General features: G+C 37.1%; 1 protein-coding gene across 4 annotated transcripts in view; it reads right to left on the minus strand.

Moving 5' to 3' along the window:
* PHF20L1 (PHD finger protein 20 like 1) overlaps positions 1-16043 on the minus strand; it is a gene marked incomplete at its 3' end in the record, with an annotated part of 57368 nt that overhangs the window by 17100 nt on the left and 24225 nt on the right. For 2 of the 4 annotated variants that reach the window (XM_084220519.1, XM_084220518.1), the window contains 6 exons: positions 14564-14816; positions 12371-12556; positions 11958-12164; positions 4691-4909; positions 4442-4498; positions 3087-3191 (listed from right to left, as the gene is read on the minus strand). In XM_084220519.1, coding sequence (XP_084076645.1) covers positions 3087-3191; positions 4442-4498; positions 4691-4909; positions 11958-12164; positions 12371-12556; positions 14564-14816 — 1027 coding nt within the window. The remainder of the gene's footprint in view (positions 1-3086; positions 3192-4441; positions 4499-4690; positions 4910-11957; positions 12165-12370; positions 12557-14563; positions 14817-16043) is intronic. The other 2 variants (XM_084220520.1, XM_084220521.1) reach the window with 2 other exon arrangements.

Consider the following 16043-nt stretch of genomic DNA (forward strand, 5'->3'; position numbering starts at 1 on the left):
TGGTCAGTACACTTGCATGGCCAGGCCCTGCATCCAGCCTCTGCTGGCAGAGGTTTTTAAGTCTCCCTCCTTGGAGCCACTGAAAAGCTGTCTGGATATAACCCTGGGCAACCAGGACAAGGGGGTTTGACCACAGCACCTCCAGAGGTCTCTTCCAACCCCAACTATTCTGTACCTTTTATTAAACCTCATTTCCATCTCTTACCTAGGGAAGGGGCTCTCCATTCAGGGTTCAAGTACATGTTCTGTGTGCCAGCAAATGGAGTAGCCCTGCAGGTCGAAGGGTCCACGTGTCTGTGGTGCCAGCACTCAAGAGAGACTGCAGTGACAACAGTGCTCCATGCCATGGATCTCTGGTCACAGAGGCCCATGAGCTCATGCTACAGCACCTGTAGCTAGTCCAAGTGTCTGATCTAAGCAGGAAAGCTGGGTTGGGGGGCTCTAGGGACCCAGGGAGTCATGGCCAACACTGGGAGGATGTGAGAATGCACATGGAAGTGAGACTGTCTGTACTGCAGTGGGGCTGCTGCTCCATGAGCTCATATCTGCAGGCACAGAAATTGGAAACACTGGGATCCAGAGGAGCTACTGGGCAGACAGTGTCTGAGCCCACCTGCTGCAGAAATCCCCACTGTACTTACACACCTCTGTATTATCTTCCTGCTCAGCCAGAGAGACAAGCAGGGTGAGGCTGTCACAGCACACACACAAGCACAGACAACATCATGTGTTTCTGCCTTCTGGTCACACAGCGGTACTGACATTTGTCTTGATAACCAGCATAGTTTGTTAGAGGAAAAGATGCAAATTGCAACACTCTAACACATTACAAACACATTTGACTGTCCCTAATCATAATGACCGAAGAGACTGTCCTAGGAAAGTCATGTAATTGCAAATCATTGAACAGTTAGGATTGGAAGGGACCTTAAAGATCATCCTGTTCCCGCCCCACCTTCCAGTGGACCAGGTTTTTCAGAGGCCCATTCAATCGGGCTTTCAACACTTCCCAGGATGGGACATAGACAATTCCTGGGCAACCCATTCCAGTGGCTCACCACCTCCACAGAAAAGAATTTCTTCTGAATATCTAATCTAAACTAATTTACATCTACCCTCTTTCAGTTTAAAACTGCTACCCCTTGTCCTACCACCACACTCCCTGCTCAGGAGTCCTTCCCAAACCCTTCTGTAGGTCTCCTGCAAAATACTACAAGTCTGCTATAAGGTCTTTCCCCAGCATTCTCTTTTGTATAAGAGAGCCTAAACAGGCTCTCAGCCTCTTCTCTCAGGGGAAGTTTTCCACCCCTCTGATCATCATTGTGGCCTTTCTCTGGACCTAACCAAGCATGCCCATGGCTTCAATCAGTAATTAGGAGTAGCTACCCATTTACTACTCTGAAAAATTAGTACTTCAAATATAATCAAGTGATCAGATTACTGCACTTCCATCCTTCTGTAGGAAGCATTCCTGCTCCCACCTATCACTAGTTTTCCTGCTATGGGTTCTTCTCTCCTAGATCATCTTCCATGAAGCCACCTTCCTCTTTACTGTCTCTGTCCAAAGCACAGCAACTCCAGCATTTCCCAAGTGTATGCACTGTAGTGAACTCAAGGAGCAGCTGAGTTGATTACTTCACCTGCATGGCTGTCAACCTCCCTGCAACAGAGCAGCAAGAATAACAGGCACTGCTACTTTCTGTTACACATGGGCTTTATGCCATCACAAGCCATGCACACACTTGGAGAACAAAACCAGTCTTTGCTGGGGTTTTTGTTCTGTCTTAAAGCCTTGTTCAAAACTTACCTGGGGCACACAATGTACCTGATCCCTCTTCTTTATTTGAAACAAAAGGAGACTGCCTCACACCTTTACACTTTTGTCCACATCTGGAGTAGAGTGACCTAGTCCTGGAGAGAGTCCTATTTCTTTTGACAGATGGGCTTTTTCAGGAGTCAGAATCCACTGGAGTATTTCAAATTTTTTCCCCAGTTAAAAAAAGTCCAAACTGAATATGTTTGGATTGTTAAACCCGGATTTTCACAAGATGAATTTGCAAAGAATAAAACATTAAAATTTTATGCGAACTGCTTTTTGCATCTGGATTTAAGATTTCTATTTGTTGAGACACTGGGCATATTTTCTTCTCATATTTACAAACACTGGATAAGGCTCCTAGAAATTGGAACCTAATCACGGTACCTCTGCTAAGCTTCTTAGTTTCAAGACAAGCTGGCAAAAAGACCAAAGGAATAAAAAGACAAAAAAAGAAATAGAAAACCCCAGCCCACAACAAACCACCTTATGACCCCAAAAAGATAAAACCAAAGAACAATACTGGACACATACCTAGCATTTTCATGTTACTATCATGTTGTTACCTAGTGTCTTCTTGCAAATACTTAGATGCCTTCTGAGTGCAAGTAAGAAGCTCCCAATGATTTTTAAGTAGATAAGCATTTGAAGTTTATAGCTTAAAATTATATTACTCCAGTATAAGGATGATGAAGTACACAAAACCTACAATACTGCACTTCACACTAAAGCACTGCATGATCTGGAAGCATTTTCATGTTATAGCACAAATTTTGGACAGAGAAACAAATAACCCACAAAATATAATCCCCATTTGCCAAGGCAACAGACAAGGCTGTTATAACAGAGACACCAACCTCAACTGTGAAGGGTTAACTGTTAAAGAGGGAGTGCATTGCATACAGCAATCCACTGAAATGCAGCAACAAACTAGACACTAGAATGATTTTACTGTCCAAGCAAAATAGGTATGACATGTATACAGAGCTTCAAATGAAGAATTTAAAGACATGAAAACAATAAGCATATCTTTTTGAAGAAGGAAAAAAAAGCTGTGAAATATGTGTGTCAATCACATAGAGAGAGACAGGCTATAAATGCAAGAAATAAAAGAAGTCCCAAGTGTCCTTTTCATATTTAAGGCTAAAAATTACTCTTGGACATTTCTAGAATTTTACATTCATACTGTTTACAAACAAGTTTTACTATTTAATGATAGAAATACACTGTGTGGTTTTACTTACGTTAAAAAAATATAAATTGAACTTACCATGCTGTTTTGATTTCTTCTTTTTTTTCTTCTTCTTTTTCTGTTTTGGTTTATGATCTTTTTCCTTTTTTTCCTTTTTCTCCTTTTCTTTTTCTTTCTTTTTACCTGAAATAAAAAGTAAACAATTTAAAGCAGCTTAGCCTAAACAAGGCATTCAAAATTAAGTGCTCTAGTTGTCTAGTCAGATCAAAATGACTCAGTTAATTTACTTGATATCTTGGACACACCTCTTATTAATTGCTGGTATAATAGTTCAAAGAAATCTCATTTGACAAATAATATTTTATCATTTAAGTATTTCCAAGTAAGATATCAAGGCAGAAAAAATACAGCAAAGTACACAAAATATGTAGCATCACATAAATAGCTTGCAACTTTTATTTTACTCACAGTTTACAACAAAAACATTTGGACAAGAGAAAAAGCTCTCACAAGGGCAAAATTCCCAATTATAAAGGTTACATTGTCCTAGAAACACATATTAGGCCTACAGAAAGACATTTGAAGGAAATTTCAGTATCAGAGTGCTGCTGTCAGCACTCTGCACTATACAGTGGCATCCTCACAGAAAACTGATTCTGACTCGAATTTGACACATTTTTTATGCTGCACTTCACTTTTAACCACTGCTGGTATATAAAAGGACAAGCACTTTGACTTTGAAAGAATTTTTTCATCCTGTTAATTCTCCGTAGACAAAATACATGCCCCATTTTCACTCCACAATAACTTTTTAAGTTATCAGCAGTGAGAAAAATAACAAGGAAATTAACTTGTTACAAAAAATAAGCCTGAAAGCCAGGATTGTTTCCTGCACACAAACTGGAGCAGTCTTATCTTCTTGGGGAACACAGAGACAAAGCTTTTATCTCCTGGAAAAACAAGGTAGAATCACTTCTCAATTCTTGCCAGTCCCTAATAACTTATTTTATTTTGAAACAGGATAAAAACAGAGTCCTCTTAATCTGCACTTTATTTCATGAATTGCCACATGTTTTGCTAGTAACCCTTGTTTGCTGTTCTCATCTCAAATCTGACAGTACAATGAAGCAGCCAGCATTACTCATTCCACTAAGAAAAACCCCAATCAAATGAAAACCCAGAGGCAGTGGGCCTTTCATAGATACCTTAGGATCCTTCAACTTCTTGCCACGGGCACTTTCATTTTATCTTATAAATTATTTTCTGTTACAAACCTGTCATATGCACAAAAACCCTTTTTAGGACCTTAACAAACAAAAACTGCAGCTGGGCCCAGGAAATATTTTATGCTTTCACATTTGCTCTTCAGAGACAGGAAGTGTTAGAGAATTTTTCTTTTTTTTTTTGTAAAAATAATATTGCTCTCTACATACCATATGCTGAAGAACTCTTCTCTTCCACTTTTCCTTTTCTTTCCATTCTAGCTGCACCTGCAAATTGAAGAATGTATCACATAAGGCTAATGACTGATGACCTAATTTCTTGTAAAAGTCATTAGACTGTAAAACATCCTAACGGCACACAATATTAAGAAACATACAAATAAAATAATTATTTTTAATGTCATTTTACAATTATTTTTATTGTCTAAAGCACTGGAAACAAAAAGTATTGTAGTTTACCAACTTCTGAATGCTTGTCCTTCTCAATCACGTTCTTTAATATTTTCTCCTTCAGACTCTCAAAACATTTCTCCTTTACGGGCACAGAGCACTGTATCTCTGTCCCTTCAGAGCTCACTGATGTGGAAGACCTCTTTTTTTTACTATTCCCTTTGGATAACTTGAGACTATTGGTTAAAGGCATTTCCAGATGCAAGGCATGTACATGGGACGAGGGTGCTGAAAACAAGAAGATGGATTTACTCGGCATTCCAGAAGGATTGCAGCCAGCCAGGGCTGGGTCAGATCACTGAAATCTCAATACTGGTCATACCATCATCACATTTAACAGGTCATTACTGCACATGAATGCCTAGATCTTAGTCCTACATACAAGACAATACATGCCACAGAAGCTTTCCTTCTATGTTTTGGAATTTGCATTCACTTTTAAACTACCTGTACTGGTTAAAATGTACTTTTGCTGACACTTTTCAGACTTTTTGTTTCCTTTTTTTTTGCTCACTGTAATAGGAACCCATGACAAGAGTAACAGTTAAAGGTGCTGACACTGTCAGTAGCATTTAAGTTAATTCTACATTATGTTAACAGAAATTAAGCTCTGGTACCATATTTGTAGTCCTATGTATAAAACATTTCTGCTCATTTAATAATATTTAAATAACTCACTTTCTTTCATTAATCCACATTTAAATAACATGTAAAAGTACCGTGACTTGTCAGAATTCACCATCATATACTGACAATTCTTTTCTTGTACTATTTAGAAAAGTTTATTCAGTGAAATATTTAGTTGTTATTTTAGCTCTTTATCTGATGCAAGTTAGAAACTAACAAACTGTAAACAAAGCAAAACTGAAATTACAATTTTCACTGCTAATATTTATAATCATTTTTAAATAATCAAACTAGAATAAAATTATTTTATAAAGAACACTATTGAACTAATTCAAAACTCTCTATTACTATGCCCATCAATATTGTTAGAGCTTCAAGATTCATAAAAATATAATTAGGAAAGCCTAATTTTCATCAGACCCTTGGTCCATATTTTAGGACCATGCCAACAACATACTGTACAGAAATGCAGCTCTGTGAAGTCACAAAGGGCTCAGGTTTTTCCATGCCAGTTGTAAAATCTTGGAGGCACCAGTTAGCTTTGGTGTCTCTCAACAGAAAAGCCCCAGAAAAGCATAAGCATGTAAAAAAAAAGTCCTGAAAAATACCTGCTATTGGCCAATATATTCAACAAGACAAAATATGGAGCTGATCTGGAATGCATTAAACAAGTTGCATTAAGATAATTTAGTAAATTCATCAGTCACAGAAAGATTCTGGGGAAAAGGCAAAAACACATCAAGCCTTCCCAACAGGGACAGACCAACCCAATTCTACTGGGATAGAACACAGCTCACACTACACCTGCTCCCACTGCTGAGCCTTCCTGAGAACACAATGCCACTAGTTGGAAAGCTGAAGGGCCAGCAAGAACAATAGAAAGTGGTGCACCACCTCTCACAGCACACAGCACTTCTAAATGCCAAGTGTCCCCAGCTGCAGGACAACCCTGAGCTCTGCAACCCAGGCAGCAGCAGCTGCTCAGCTCTGTGTACTGGCTCCCACCACACAGCACGACCTGCACAGCCACACTTGGGGCTATCTGAGTCCTTCCAGCTGCCAAATCAATCATCTCACCTAAGACCATAATCCTTTTAAGACTGATTCGGGCTCTTGCCTATGTCTGTATTTCAAGTGCATTTAGCTTGCTGGAATACTTATCATTGACACAAAACACTACCCAAATTATTCCTTTCTTAGGTTTCCTAATTGCCATTTGTCTCTGTTACAGGACTGAACTGCTCTGCCATCTGTAGAGCAATAAGTATATTTTAGCACATTACTAAAAGAAAAAAGTGACACTTTCCCACATCATCATGCTATCAACGTCTTGTCTCATTTCTAAAAAGAGCTCAAAAGGATCACCCAAATGCACGTAATTCATTTAGGTCACTGCCATTTTGATGAAAAGATGTGAGAACACTCCATCCAAACAATCTCAAGAGAAATTTAGTCTCAATGTTGGATGAATTAGTAATATTTAAACTTTATTATTGAGAAGAAATCCTGACCTGACATCCAAATATAATTTAATACCAACAGTCACAACACAACAAATGTTGGTATCTCAATAATTTTCAACACAAGCACAACTGACAAAGTGATTAGTAACTGCTTGAGGGAACACTTATATTGGGCAGAAATCTCTCCAGTCAAGCAAATACCCATCTTGCTGTCAGAACACCCCAAATTGCCTTTCTATAGTAAATCGAAAATAGAAACTGCTATTATGCCTGTATACATTGCAATGTTATTCTTGGCTTTTACTTTTCTTAATTGAAAATCATTTTAGATAAAGAATCTTAAATTCTCAAATCCTACATAAAGTGTCAAAGCTTGCAAAGTCTGCTTTTCAACTGTGTAATCACTATGACTTACACATAACCACAAAATTGGACAAGGTGGTCAGTCAGAAGGGCAAGTAACAAATACAACCAGGAAATATTAGTTCCTTTATGGAAATACTACTTTTTTTTTTTTTTTTTTTGAAGTGTTACTTTTAATTGCAATTTATTCCTGTTAAGGAGTCTAGCCAGCCACCTCCCACACAGAGAACGTGGGAGGTCTGCAGTTAACACTCAGCACAGAGAAAGACAACCAGAGATTAGACTTGGTAAACTACTGATTTTGTCACCATTCCAGAATCAATTTTATCACTAGAAGACTAATTTCAGATTAAAAAGAAATGCAAACCACAGCATTCCCAGTCCAGTTTATAACATGCTTCCTGTTCTAGTTCTCCTGTTACAGAACAGAGAAGTGACCCAAGCCCCCTCATGCAAGTACAGGCACAGGACAGGATGTTGTGCCACAAGTGCAACAGCACAACTGGGCTTGCAGTGGTACTGCCTACTGCAATTCATCTAGTTCAAATGAATTGTAGCAATCTGAAGCAACTTATTTTGTTGAGTGGTATTCTATTTCATGGCTTCCCATGTTTAAAATAATATCATAAATATCATTATCTGCAATAATAAACAACTTAAATCATATTGCAATAGAAACATCAATCATGCTGGTCATGTGTAATTTAGTGCTTTTAATTTCCAGTGCATAGATCAATTTTATATTTAAACAGACTTTTAATTGCATATCACAGATTAACACTGGAGCCTGCCCAAAATGATGTCTTTAGGAAGAATAAGCTGATAAAACAGTTCTTGCTTGCCTCATGACCAGCCCAAACTGGGAACTTCAGGGCAGAGATTAGAATGGTAGTCATTCAAATTAGGGAGTAAATTAGACTGTTAATAGATGGTTGAAGTAAAACAAACAGCCACAAAGTAACATGAGAAAGTAACAAGATGAATAATAGTTCATCCCTCTTAAAAGCAAGGTAGACCAGAAACACTGGCAAGAGTTTTTAAAAAGCGACCAATCTCATTTTCCGAAAATTTTGTACATCAGCTGTTTCTTGTTCCTGCTGCAGTAAACTGTTACCAAGGAAATTATATATAAGTATGCAATGTTTTTTTTTCTTTTAGTCTTAAATTCAAATTTCTCCCATATAGTTAACCTAATGTTACCCGACCAGCAAAATCATCTGTTGGTGTTAGAATAGAAAATAACAGCTAGTGATAATATTGTTATATCAGCATTACAAATATTACATTGTTAGATTAGAAAGTGTAACAATATTTTCCTTTTACTTAAACTTCAAAACTCAGACTGCTTGCTGAAATTATGTTTGCTCAATATTTAACAGTTAAAGTAACATGGTTCAGGGTTACAGAAGCCAAGAGAAAAGATCACAAATTTAAAGAGAAGCACAACTACAGAAAGACTTGAACTTCATATATTCAGAAAGGCAAAACTACTGTGCTTTGCAAGTATTCTGATTGACTGTGGATTTAAAATCTTTGAAATGCTAAAGTGATCAAATGCCAGTTATCTGCATTTTAAGCAATTTAGCAAATAAAAGCAAAGACTCTAAGTTATGTGCGTGCAGTATCAGGTGATCACAAGTAGGACCTCACAACAGTTTAGTAAAGCAGTAAAGTACCTCTGTTCAATAACTAATGGGTAGTGTACAGGTCTCTACCAAAGTGCAAAGTACAAAGTACTTCCAAGGAGCCTTTGGATTGAAGGAATTAACACAGAGCTTTTGTTTTGCCTCTACAAAATGTTAAGGTGTTCATTTTGAGCAATGAATTTGAAATCTGTGTGCTAATACTGAGAGTTGACATTTATGCATCTGCACGTCAGTGCACCTAGTCTCTCCTCTGAAAACACCATGTCAGTACCTTCTGAATAAAGTCACTAAAATGCATAATTTTAACAATACCAAATAATTTTTTCAATTGACTCAACTGATAGCCTCCATCAGAAGTCACAATGTACAACATCACAAATCTCTGGGCTTAAACCAGCTTAGCTCTGTTACAGAAGGATCAGAGATCAGACCAGGCTGTTCCAGGCTAAATACCATTGTGAGGTATCTCTGAAACTATTCACAGTTATCTACTTCAGTGATTACAAAGACAGCAGATCTAACTTGAGTGCACTTAAGACAACCTGCAGTGATGTCAAAATGTAGAACTCCAAATATGTCCTGACTGTGTTAATAAAGTCTTAGCAGCAGAAATACCATAAAGAGATGCAGATTTATAATAGTTCTTTCAGATCAAGAAAACACAATTACATAATAGTTTGGCTTTTACACCAAAGTTCTCAATTTGTAATGGATAGGGTCACAATGCATACATTTAAACAACTCAGTGCATTAAACTGCACTTAGGTAGATGTTTCCGCATAATGCAAATTAACTTCTCTCAATTATTTCAAGAATTGACAGGAATGAGAAAGGAAAGCTTTGGGCACCTCTCCTGTATATATTTGCTTGCTATTGTTTAAACAGATAATGAAGAAAGTACTGATAGAGTGAATCCTATTAATTTTCCTGAAGTATGCAAGAACTTGGTGTAATTATGTGTGCTTCAGGAATGTGACTTGAGAACCTGTTCTGTTTCAAAGGCAACATGATGCCTTCTAAGGCAGAGAACACAACAAATTTATTCAATAGTGTAGACTAATTCCAGAGGCTTCAAACCTAAACTTTAAATTTACATTTTTCTTTTTCTTCTAAGATTATGAGGATAAACATGCTCCATCAGAGTTAGAAGACTGGGATAAACCCCAAACACATATGAATTTTACTTATAGAGTCCTAATGATACCACTGACAGAGGCAGATAGCTCCAAAACCTGCAATGACATCTGTGAATTAAAGATACCAAACTGCTTAGTTTAGTCTTTCAGGTCACAAAGCTGATACTCAAGAAGCTGTTGGGCTACATGCTGCAACCTACTGAAGACTTCTAACATTTGGACAAAAAGTCAGTATGAAAGCTCAAGACACAGTTCCATTTATTGCATGATGGAAAACTGTAATACATGAAAATTAGAAACAAAACACATAAGCCTGGAAGGCAAAAACTCATAAGACAAGAAATGTAGCTGGCAGATCAGTTCCTTAAGAGCTTATAACTTAAAATTATATAGATATGAAAAAAGACTCATTAAGCGTTATATACGGTATAAACTCTATTGTCTGGTAGAGGTTGCAAGCACTTCTGGCTTCCCACTAGGGACTCAGTAGTAACAACAGATCATGTTATCATGGCATTTTTCTCTGACACAAACTGTATGGACATGTCACATAATTCTGAGTCATTAAATCAAGGCGGTTCTAAATGAAACTTATTTTTTCTTTTATTGCTTCACCTGTGGCCAAGACCGAGACTCAGCTCAATCAACATGTCCAAAGTGCACTCCTGAGTGCTGGGTTTAGAACCAGATCACTCTGTCCCCAGCCAGGTCCATGACAGGAGCAGGCAACTTCCAGCATTACCAACTATACATAAAATGAGCGAGAAAATATATCAGAAAAGCCAGAAGTTAAATTTCTAGTAACTGAAATGAGTTTTACCAAACAGGAAACAGATGGCTGTTGAAAGCTGTTGATTTCTTTTATGATCCTGTTCAATGAGTGGGCAAATACAAAACTCCCAAAAGCACTTCTCTTAGTGGCAAAAGACATGACATAAAAAAGACTTTTATAGAAGTAATTTTCCCAGGAATCTCTAATTCTGCTGCTATGGCATGTATGAAGGGCAAATGAAGACTGTGACATGGTTTCACTCAAGTAATTAAGTAGTATTTTAATATTTTAAAAAGCTTAAGTGGTGGCTCAAGAGAGACACCCATAACCCTTATTTTGACAAATCAGTTTAAGAAATTCATAGATTAATAGACCAAGATACAGTTTAACTGTCATAACTCTATCTTTTAAGGTCATGCTGTCCTCCCTTACTATCAATCACATTTATCAAAAACTTTCCGAGCATAATATAACAATTTGATTTTTTTTCCCCCTCTTCTTACTTTTCTGAACAATTTTCTCATGAAACAAAACAAAACAAAAAAAAGGCTTCAAAAGAATTCTTTCTTGGAAGCCAGTTAAAAATGGTAGGATACCCTCATACGAGTCTTATAAAAAAATTATATGGACACCTAGCTTACACTGGATGAAAACATCCCACTCTAAGGGTCTGCAAAACACTGTGTAAATCCTTCCCCAAATCTCTCAGTTACTTCTATCCAAGTGCTTCATGTAAAGCACAGTAGTCAGTAAACTCTTACAAAGGGAGAGGCAGCCCAGAGCTGCAGCACTAGACTCTGTGCTGAGGGTGACCAAGTCTATGACAAAGTTTTTGAGGATTTTTCAGAAATATTTTTAAGTAACATTTTGTAGCAAGTGAAGGACAGAATTTCCATTGCAAAGACACAGGAAGCAGAAGAATGCTGTCTTTGAGAACACCATTGTTTTAAAGCTGAAGCCACAAATTAGTATGTTAGTAAAGACTTCACTTCGTTAATTATTTTTACAACCTTTAGCAATAGCAAAAATATTTTTGAAATACTGCTTACTACATTTCACACTCTCACATTCTCCTTAAATCATGTTAGAAGAGCCAAAGCAGCTCTAAGCCAGTGAAGACAAAGAATATGCAGATGAGTGGAGTCCAGAAGAGAGGCAGGTTTTTGAGTGTGAAGAAAAAAAGTATCCCCTCTTTCTGTGGGATTGAATACACACACATTTTAAGCCTACAACTATAAATCTTTCTGGTTGTATACTGAATCTCTTTACCTGACACTGTTGTAGCTACTCTTCCATCAGTTACTGCTTTGGAAGGAAGATATGTAATCATCTGAATATCTTCCTTGTCTTTACTGGAATATTCATTACGGAAAGTGGATTCTGCAGATAATGGTGCTGTAACTTCCGAACTACGGCTTAAATCAAGAGGGAGACATGGTCCACGCTTCTCAAGTGACACATGATCAACATCAGGTACTACATAAAAGAAAAAATGTCATATTAAAAAAGACACATGGGTCCAACAATCAACAGTCTGGATTGCAGCGTTACATAACATAGGAACAGCAATCAGCTTTAGCTACAGCAGTTCAAAATATCCCATTAGTTGAAAACCATGAAAGATCTAACTTTTATGATTCAATTTCTCTTGGGCAGTTCTTTATTAGATTAAGATACATTACCCTCCAATTTTGATGACTGTTGGTTTTGACCACTGATGGAGAACACTTTTCCATCAGTAACTGAAGAGGGAGAAGAAACTTTTTCTACAGAATCATCAGGCAAGGAGCAAGTGGCTAAACGCTGTGATCTTCTTCTCCGTTGGCTATGTTTGTAGGATCTAGGGGAATTCACTGGCTGTGATGGACCTAAAAAGAGATCTTTCAATGTTCATGAAGCAGAGAGATACACCATCATCTTACCGCAGCATTTGAGATCTAAAAAGGGGGAGGGCTTTTAATAGCTCTTATTTGCAAAGCTGGTAATCACAGCCAAACTGGTAAAAGTAATTACAGAACTGTGACTACCAGGAGCAAATTAAGATTTATGCTCAAGACATGATTCTGGGTTTTGCTTATTATAAATTACTAGGGCACCTACTTCCCCACTGGTAAAGGTTGTTGTTTTGTGTATTTACACTAAGCAACCCTCCCCATAAAACCCAGGCAGCAGGTTACTTATAATGGAAGGGGGGTAAAAGGATTTAACAATAAGCAGAACAAATTATTACAGTTAAAGATCTAAAAAGTCAAGGATAGTGTTAACATACAACTTAAAAAAATACTCGAAAACAGTGTTTAATTTTATATCCTACCTCCTGACTTCTGATAACCTGATATCAATACCCCAACTGAAAAATTCTAACACACACTGCCAATGCATGGCACAGTAAGAAGGCTTCAGAACGTAATACTTAAAAAAACCCAAACAAATGGGGGAGGAGGACTGATATAGGTTAATATAGGCCTGATTCATTAAAAACAAAAAACCCACATTCCCCTACTTCTCTTCAATATTATCCAGTTCCACAAAATTTTGCCTTAGAAAAACATTTAAGTTACTATTACAGAGTAAATCACTGTTCTCTCCTTTTTGTAAGCAGTTTTTAGAGTCAGATATACAGATTTTAAAATTAAGACACAGCAAAACTAACTTTCCACTAGAGGGAGAAAAAAGTTGAAAGCCAAAGATTAAAGACCACACTAACAAGATCTAAGCTACTAAGTAACCAAGATTTAAATTTGCTGGTTTTAAAAAATATTGCTACAGAGATGTCCAACTTAATCCAAAATAAAAGCATGCTTCAGGAAAGCTACTTACCATTGCTCTAGGGGTGGGGATGGAAGGCGTATTACAATGAGGATGACTGCTAACATTTTGTGGGGACAAAATTCAATTTTTACCAATGTGTCCTGAATAAAGAAGGCTGAATTTGCACTCCTCCCTCTCCCACTCATTTAAAGTTATCTATGAGCAAAGATTAAAAAGAAACTTATCTCATAAGTGAAAATACAAAATCAAGGTTGAGGGGAACACATGATGCAGGTTGAGTCTTCCATCCTCAATCTCTATACTAAAGTGGAAAAAAAAAATGCAGCTTTTGACTTATTGAAACCTGCATTTATGTTAGCCTTTGGCCTCAGCATTTAATATTCTTTAGGCAAAGAATCTGGCACTAAGCAACACTAAAAATCTAATGTAATCTCAAAAAAAACCCCATAGAAATACCTTAATATTCACAAAAAATAGCATATTCAAGCATGCAGCATAAAGCTTTCCCTATTCTTCTGATAAACAGTATTTTCATGTTTGGCAAATCAGTTACACATTAAGAAGCTGAACACCATGGAATTTTTCTGGGACAAGGAAACACAATTTTTAACATTTCTCCAGCACAGGTCTTGAGCCCATCTTCTCTTTCACATCGTGTTTGGAGGAAATATCACATAAAGTGACGAATGCCACAGCCAACAGGTACAGAACATCAGCCTGCTGAAGGTGAAGGTTCTCAGAGAAGGAAAGATCCACACCAAAGTGTACGTCTTTTCTTTTTAATGAATCAGGCCCTTTTCAGAAGGGAGGTTTGATTTTTCCTGTATAACTGTTAATGCTAGCGTGGAGATTTAAACTAGAGGGAAATCCAACCCTTAAAATATCAACATATTATTTAAATGTATTATTTCTGATAGAGTATTTCAAATGCCTTATTATGTGACTTGACTTTTAAAATAGTGAGCTACCCCTAATTCTCCCGCTTGGACATTTTATTTAAAGCAGATTCATTTTTAAAAGCAATAGCCATTTACAACCAAAGAAAATTTCTGTATATCTCTTAGAAGTAGTTACGGAATTTTTTTTAAAATGTCTGTGCTCACTAGTTTTATTTATCACAGCAGAAGGAAGCTGAGAGACCAGCGTCAAATCCTCGACTTGTATTAATTCTGGGGAAAGTGGTGATTTAGGGGGCTTTATACACCCGGAAGAATCTCCAGATTCTTGTTTGCATTTCTTGCTGCGAGCCTTTCCTGAAGACAAAGTTGAGGATAACAGTGCAGGTTTCTGAATGTTGGCAGAACTGCTAATATCAGCTTCATTTTTTTTCTGACTTTGTGGTTTAGGTGAAATCTCCTGAATAAATAATAAAAAATTGATACTTTTATTTCAGTTTCTTCGTTGTAGTTCTTGTATTCTATTTTGATCTTTTTAAAAACAATTTTAGTACTCAAACATATAATAAAGCAACATTATTTTAAGTACAAATGAAAATTATTTAAAATGCATCACATTAAATTTTGCTTTTTAAAAAGGAGCACTACCAATTTTTTTCAGTATTCAGAATACTCAATTCTTACTATTTGAATACCTGCAACAGAACTGAAAATAAAACATTTTTCCTCTATTCCCAATTTAAAAATGCAATAAAGTATTTTTAGTTTTCTCTTTCATCTTCACTGTCAGTTCAGTCTCCAAGCAGAACTTGGAGAGCATCTGTTCCCAGCCAGAACACACACACTGATGCACCATCACAGAGCATCTCACGCTGGAAGGGACCCAGAAGGATCCTCAAGTCCTCCTCTCTGCTCCTCACAGGGATGCCTGCTGCTGAATCATGACTGGGAGTGTTATCTAGACACTCCTTGAACTCTGGCACTGTTTTGAGCAAATAATCCTTCCTCAGAAGGATTCCCTACACAGTCATTTCCCCAACCAGAGGCAAAAAAACCCCAAAAAACAAAAAAAAACCCAAAAAAACCAAAGGCAGTTCCTCAGGAAAACTAGGAAAACTATATTTAACAAGGAATTTGTATTTTTGATTTTTGAGAAACTGAAAAAGTTGATAATGCTCCTTTAAGGAATGTCTGAAACAATGAGAAATTTTCCAATACACTCTCCCACAACCCCTTTCAGTGCTGGGAGTCTGGATTTCACCACATTATATGTTTGTGCAAACATGAAGAAATCACAGCTTCTAGCACCACAGGGTTAGACAGATTGCTAACTGTCAGAGGAAAACTGGCAGATGAAGAGTTAAAACAGTTTTTGAAGGAAAAGAAGTCAACATATAACACATCTTTCCAAATTCCTCAATTTTCATCCTTCTTAACACAAACAGTACTATTATTAGACTATTAGCATGCATTGACAGACATTAGCACTTGAAATTTTTCACTGGAAGTTCTTCCTACATTACCAAAACTGTGCATGTGTTACAACTTGCCTAATAAGGCAATATCTGAATATAATTTCTTAGGCCTGTCTCCCTTCTCATCCCAGTTACATCATACAGCATAGTACCATCTAATAAAACCATAACTAACAAAGCAGAGAGGTACTTCTAGAACATGTGCACCACTT

This window comes from Fringilla coelebs (genome assembly GCF_963513975.1).
Source record: "Fringilla coelebs genome assembly, chromosome: 1".
NCBI lineage: Eukaryota > Metazoa > Chordata > Aves > Passeriformes > Fringillidae > Fringilla > Fringilla coelebs.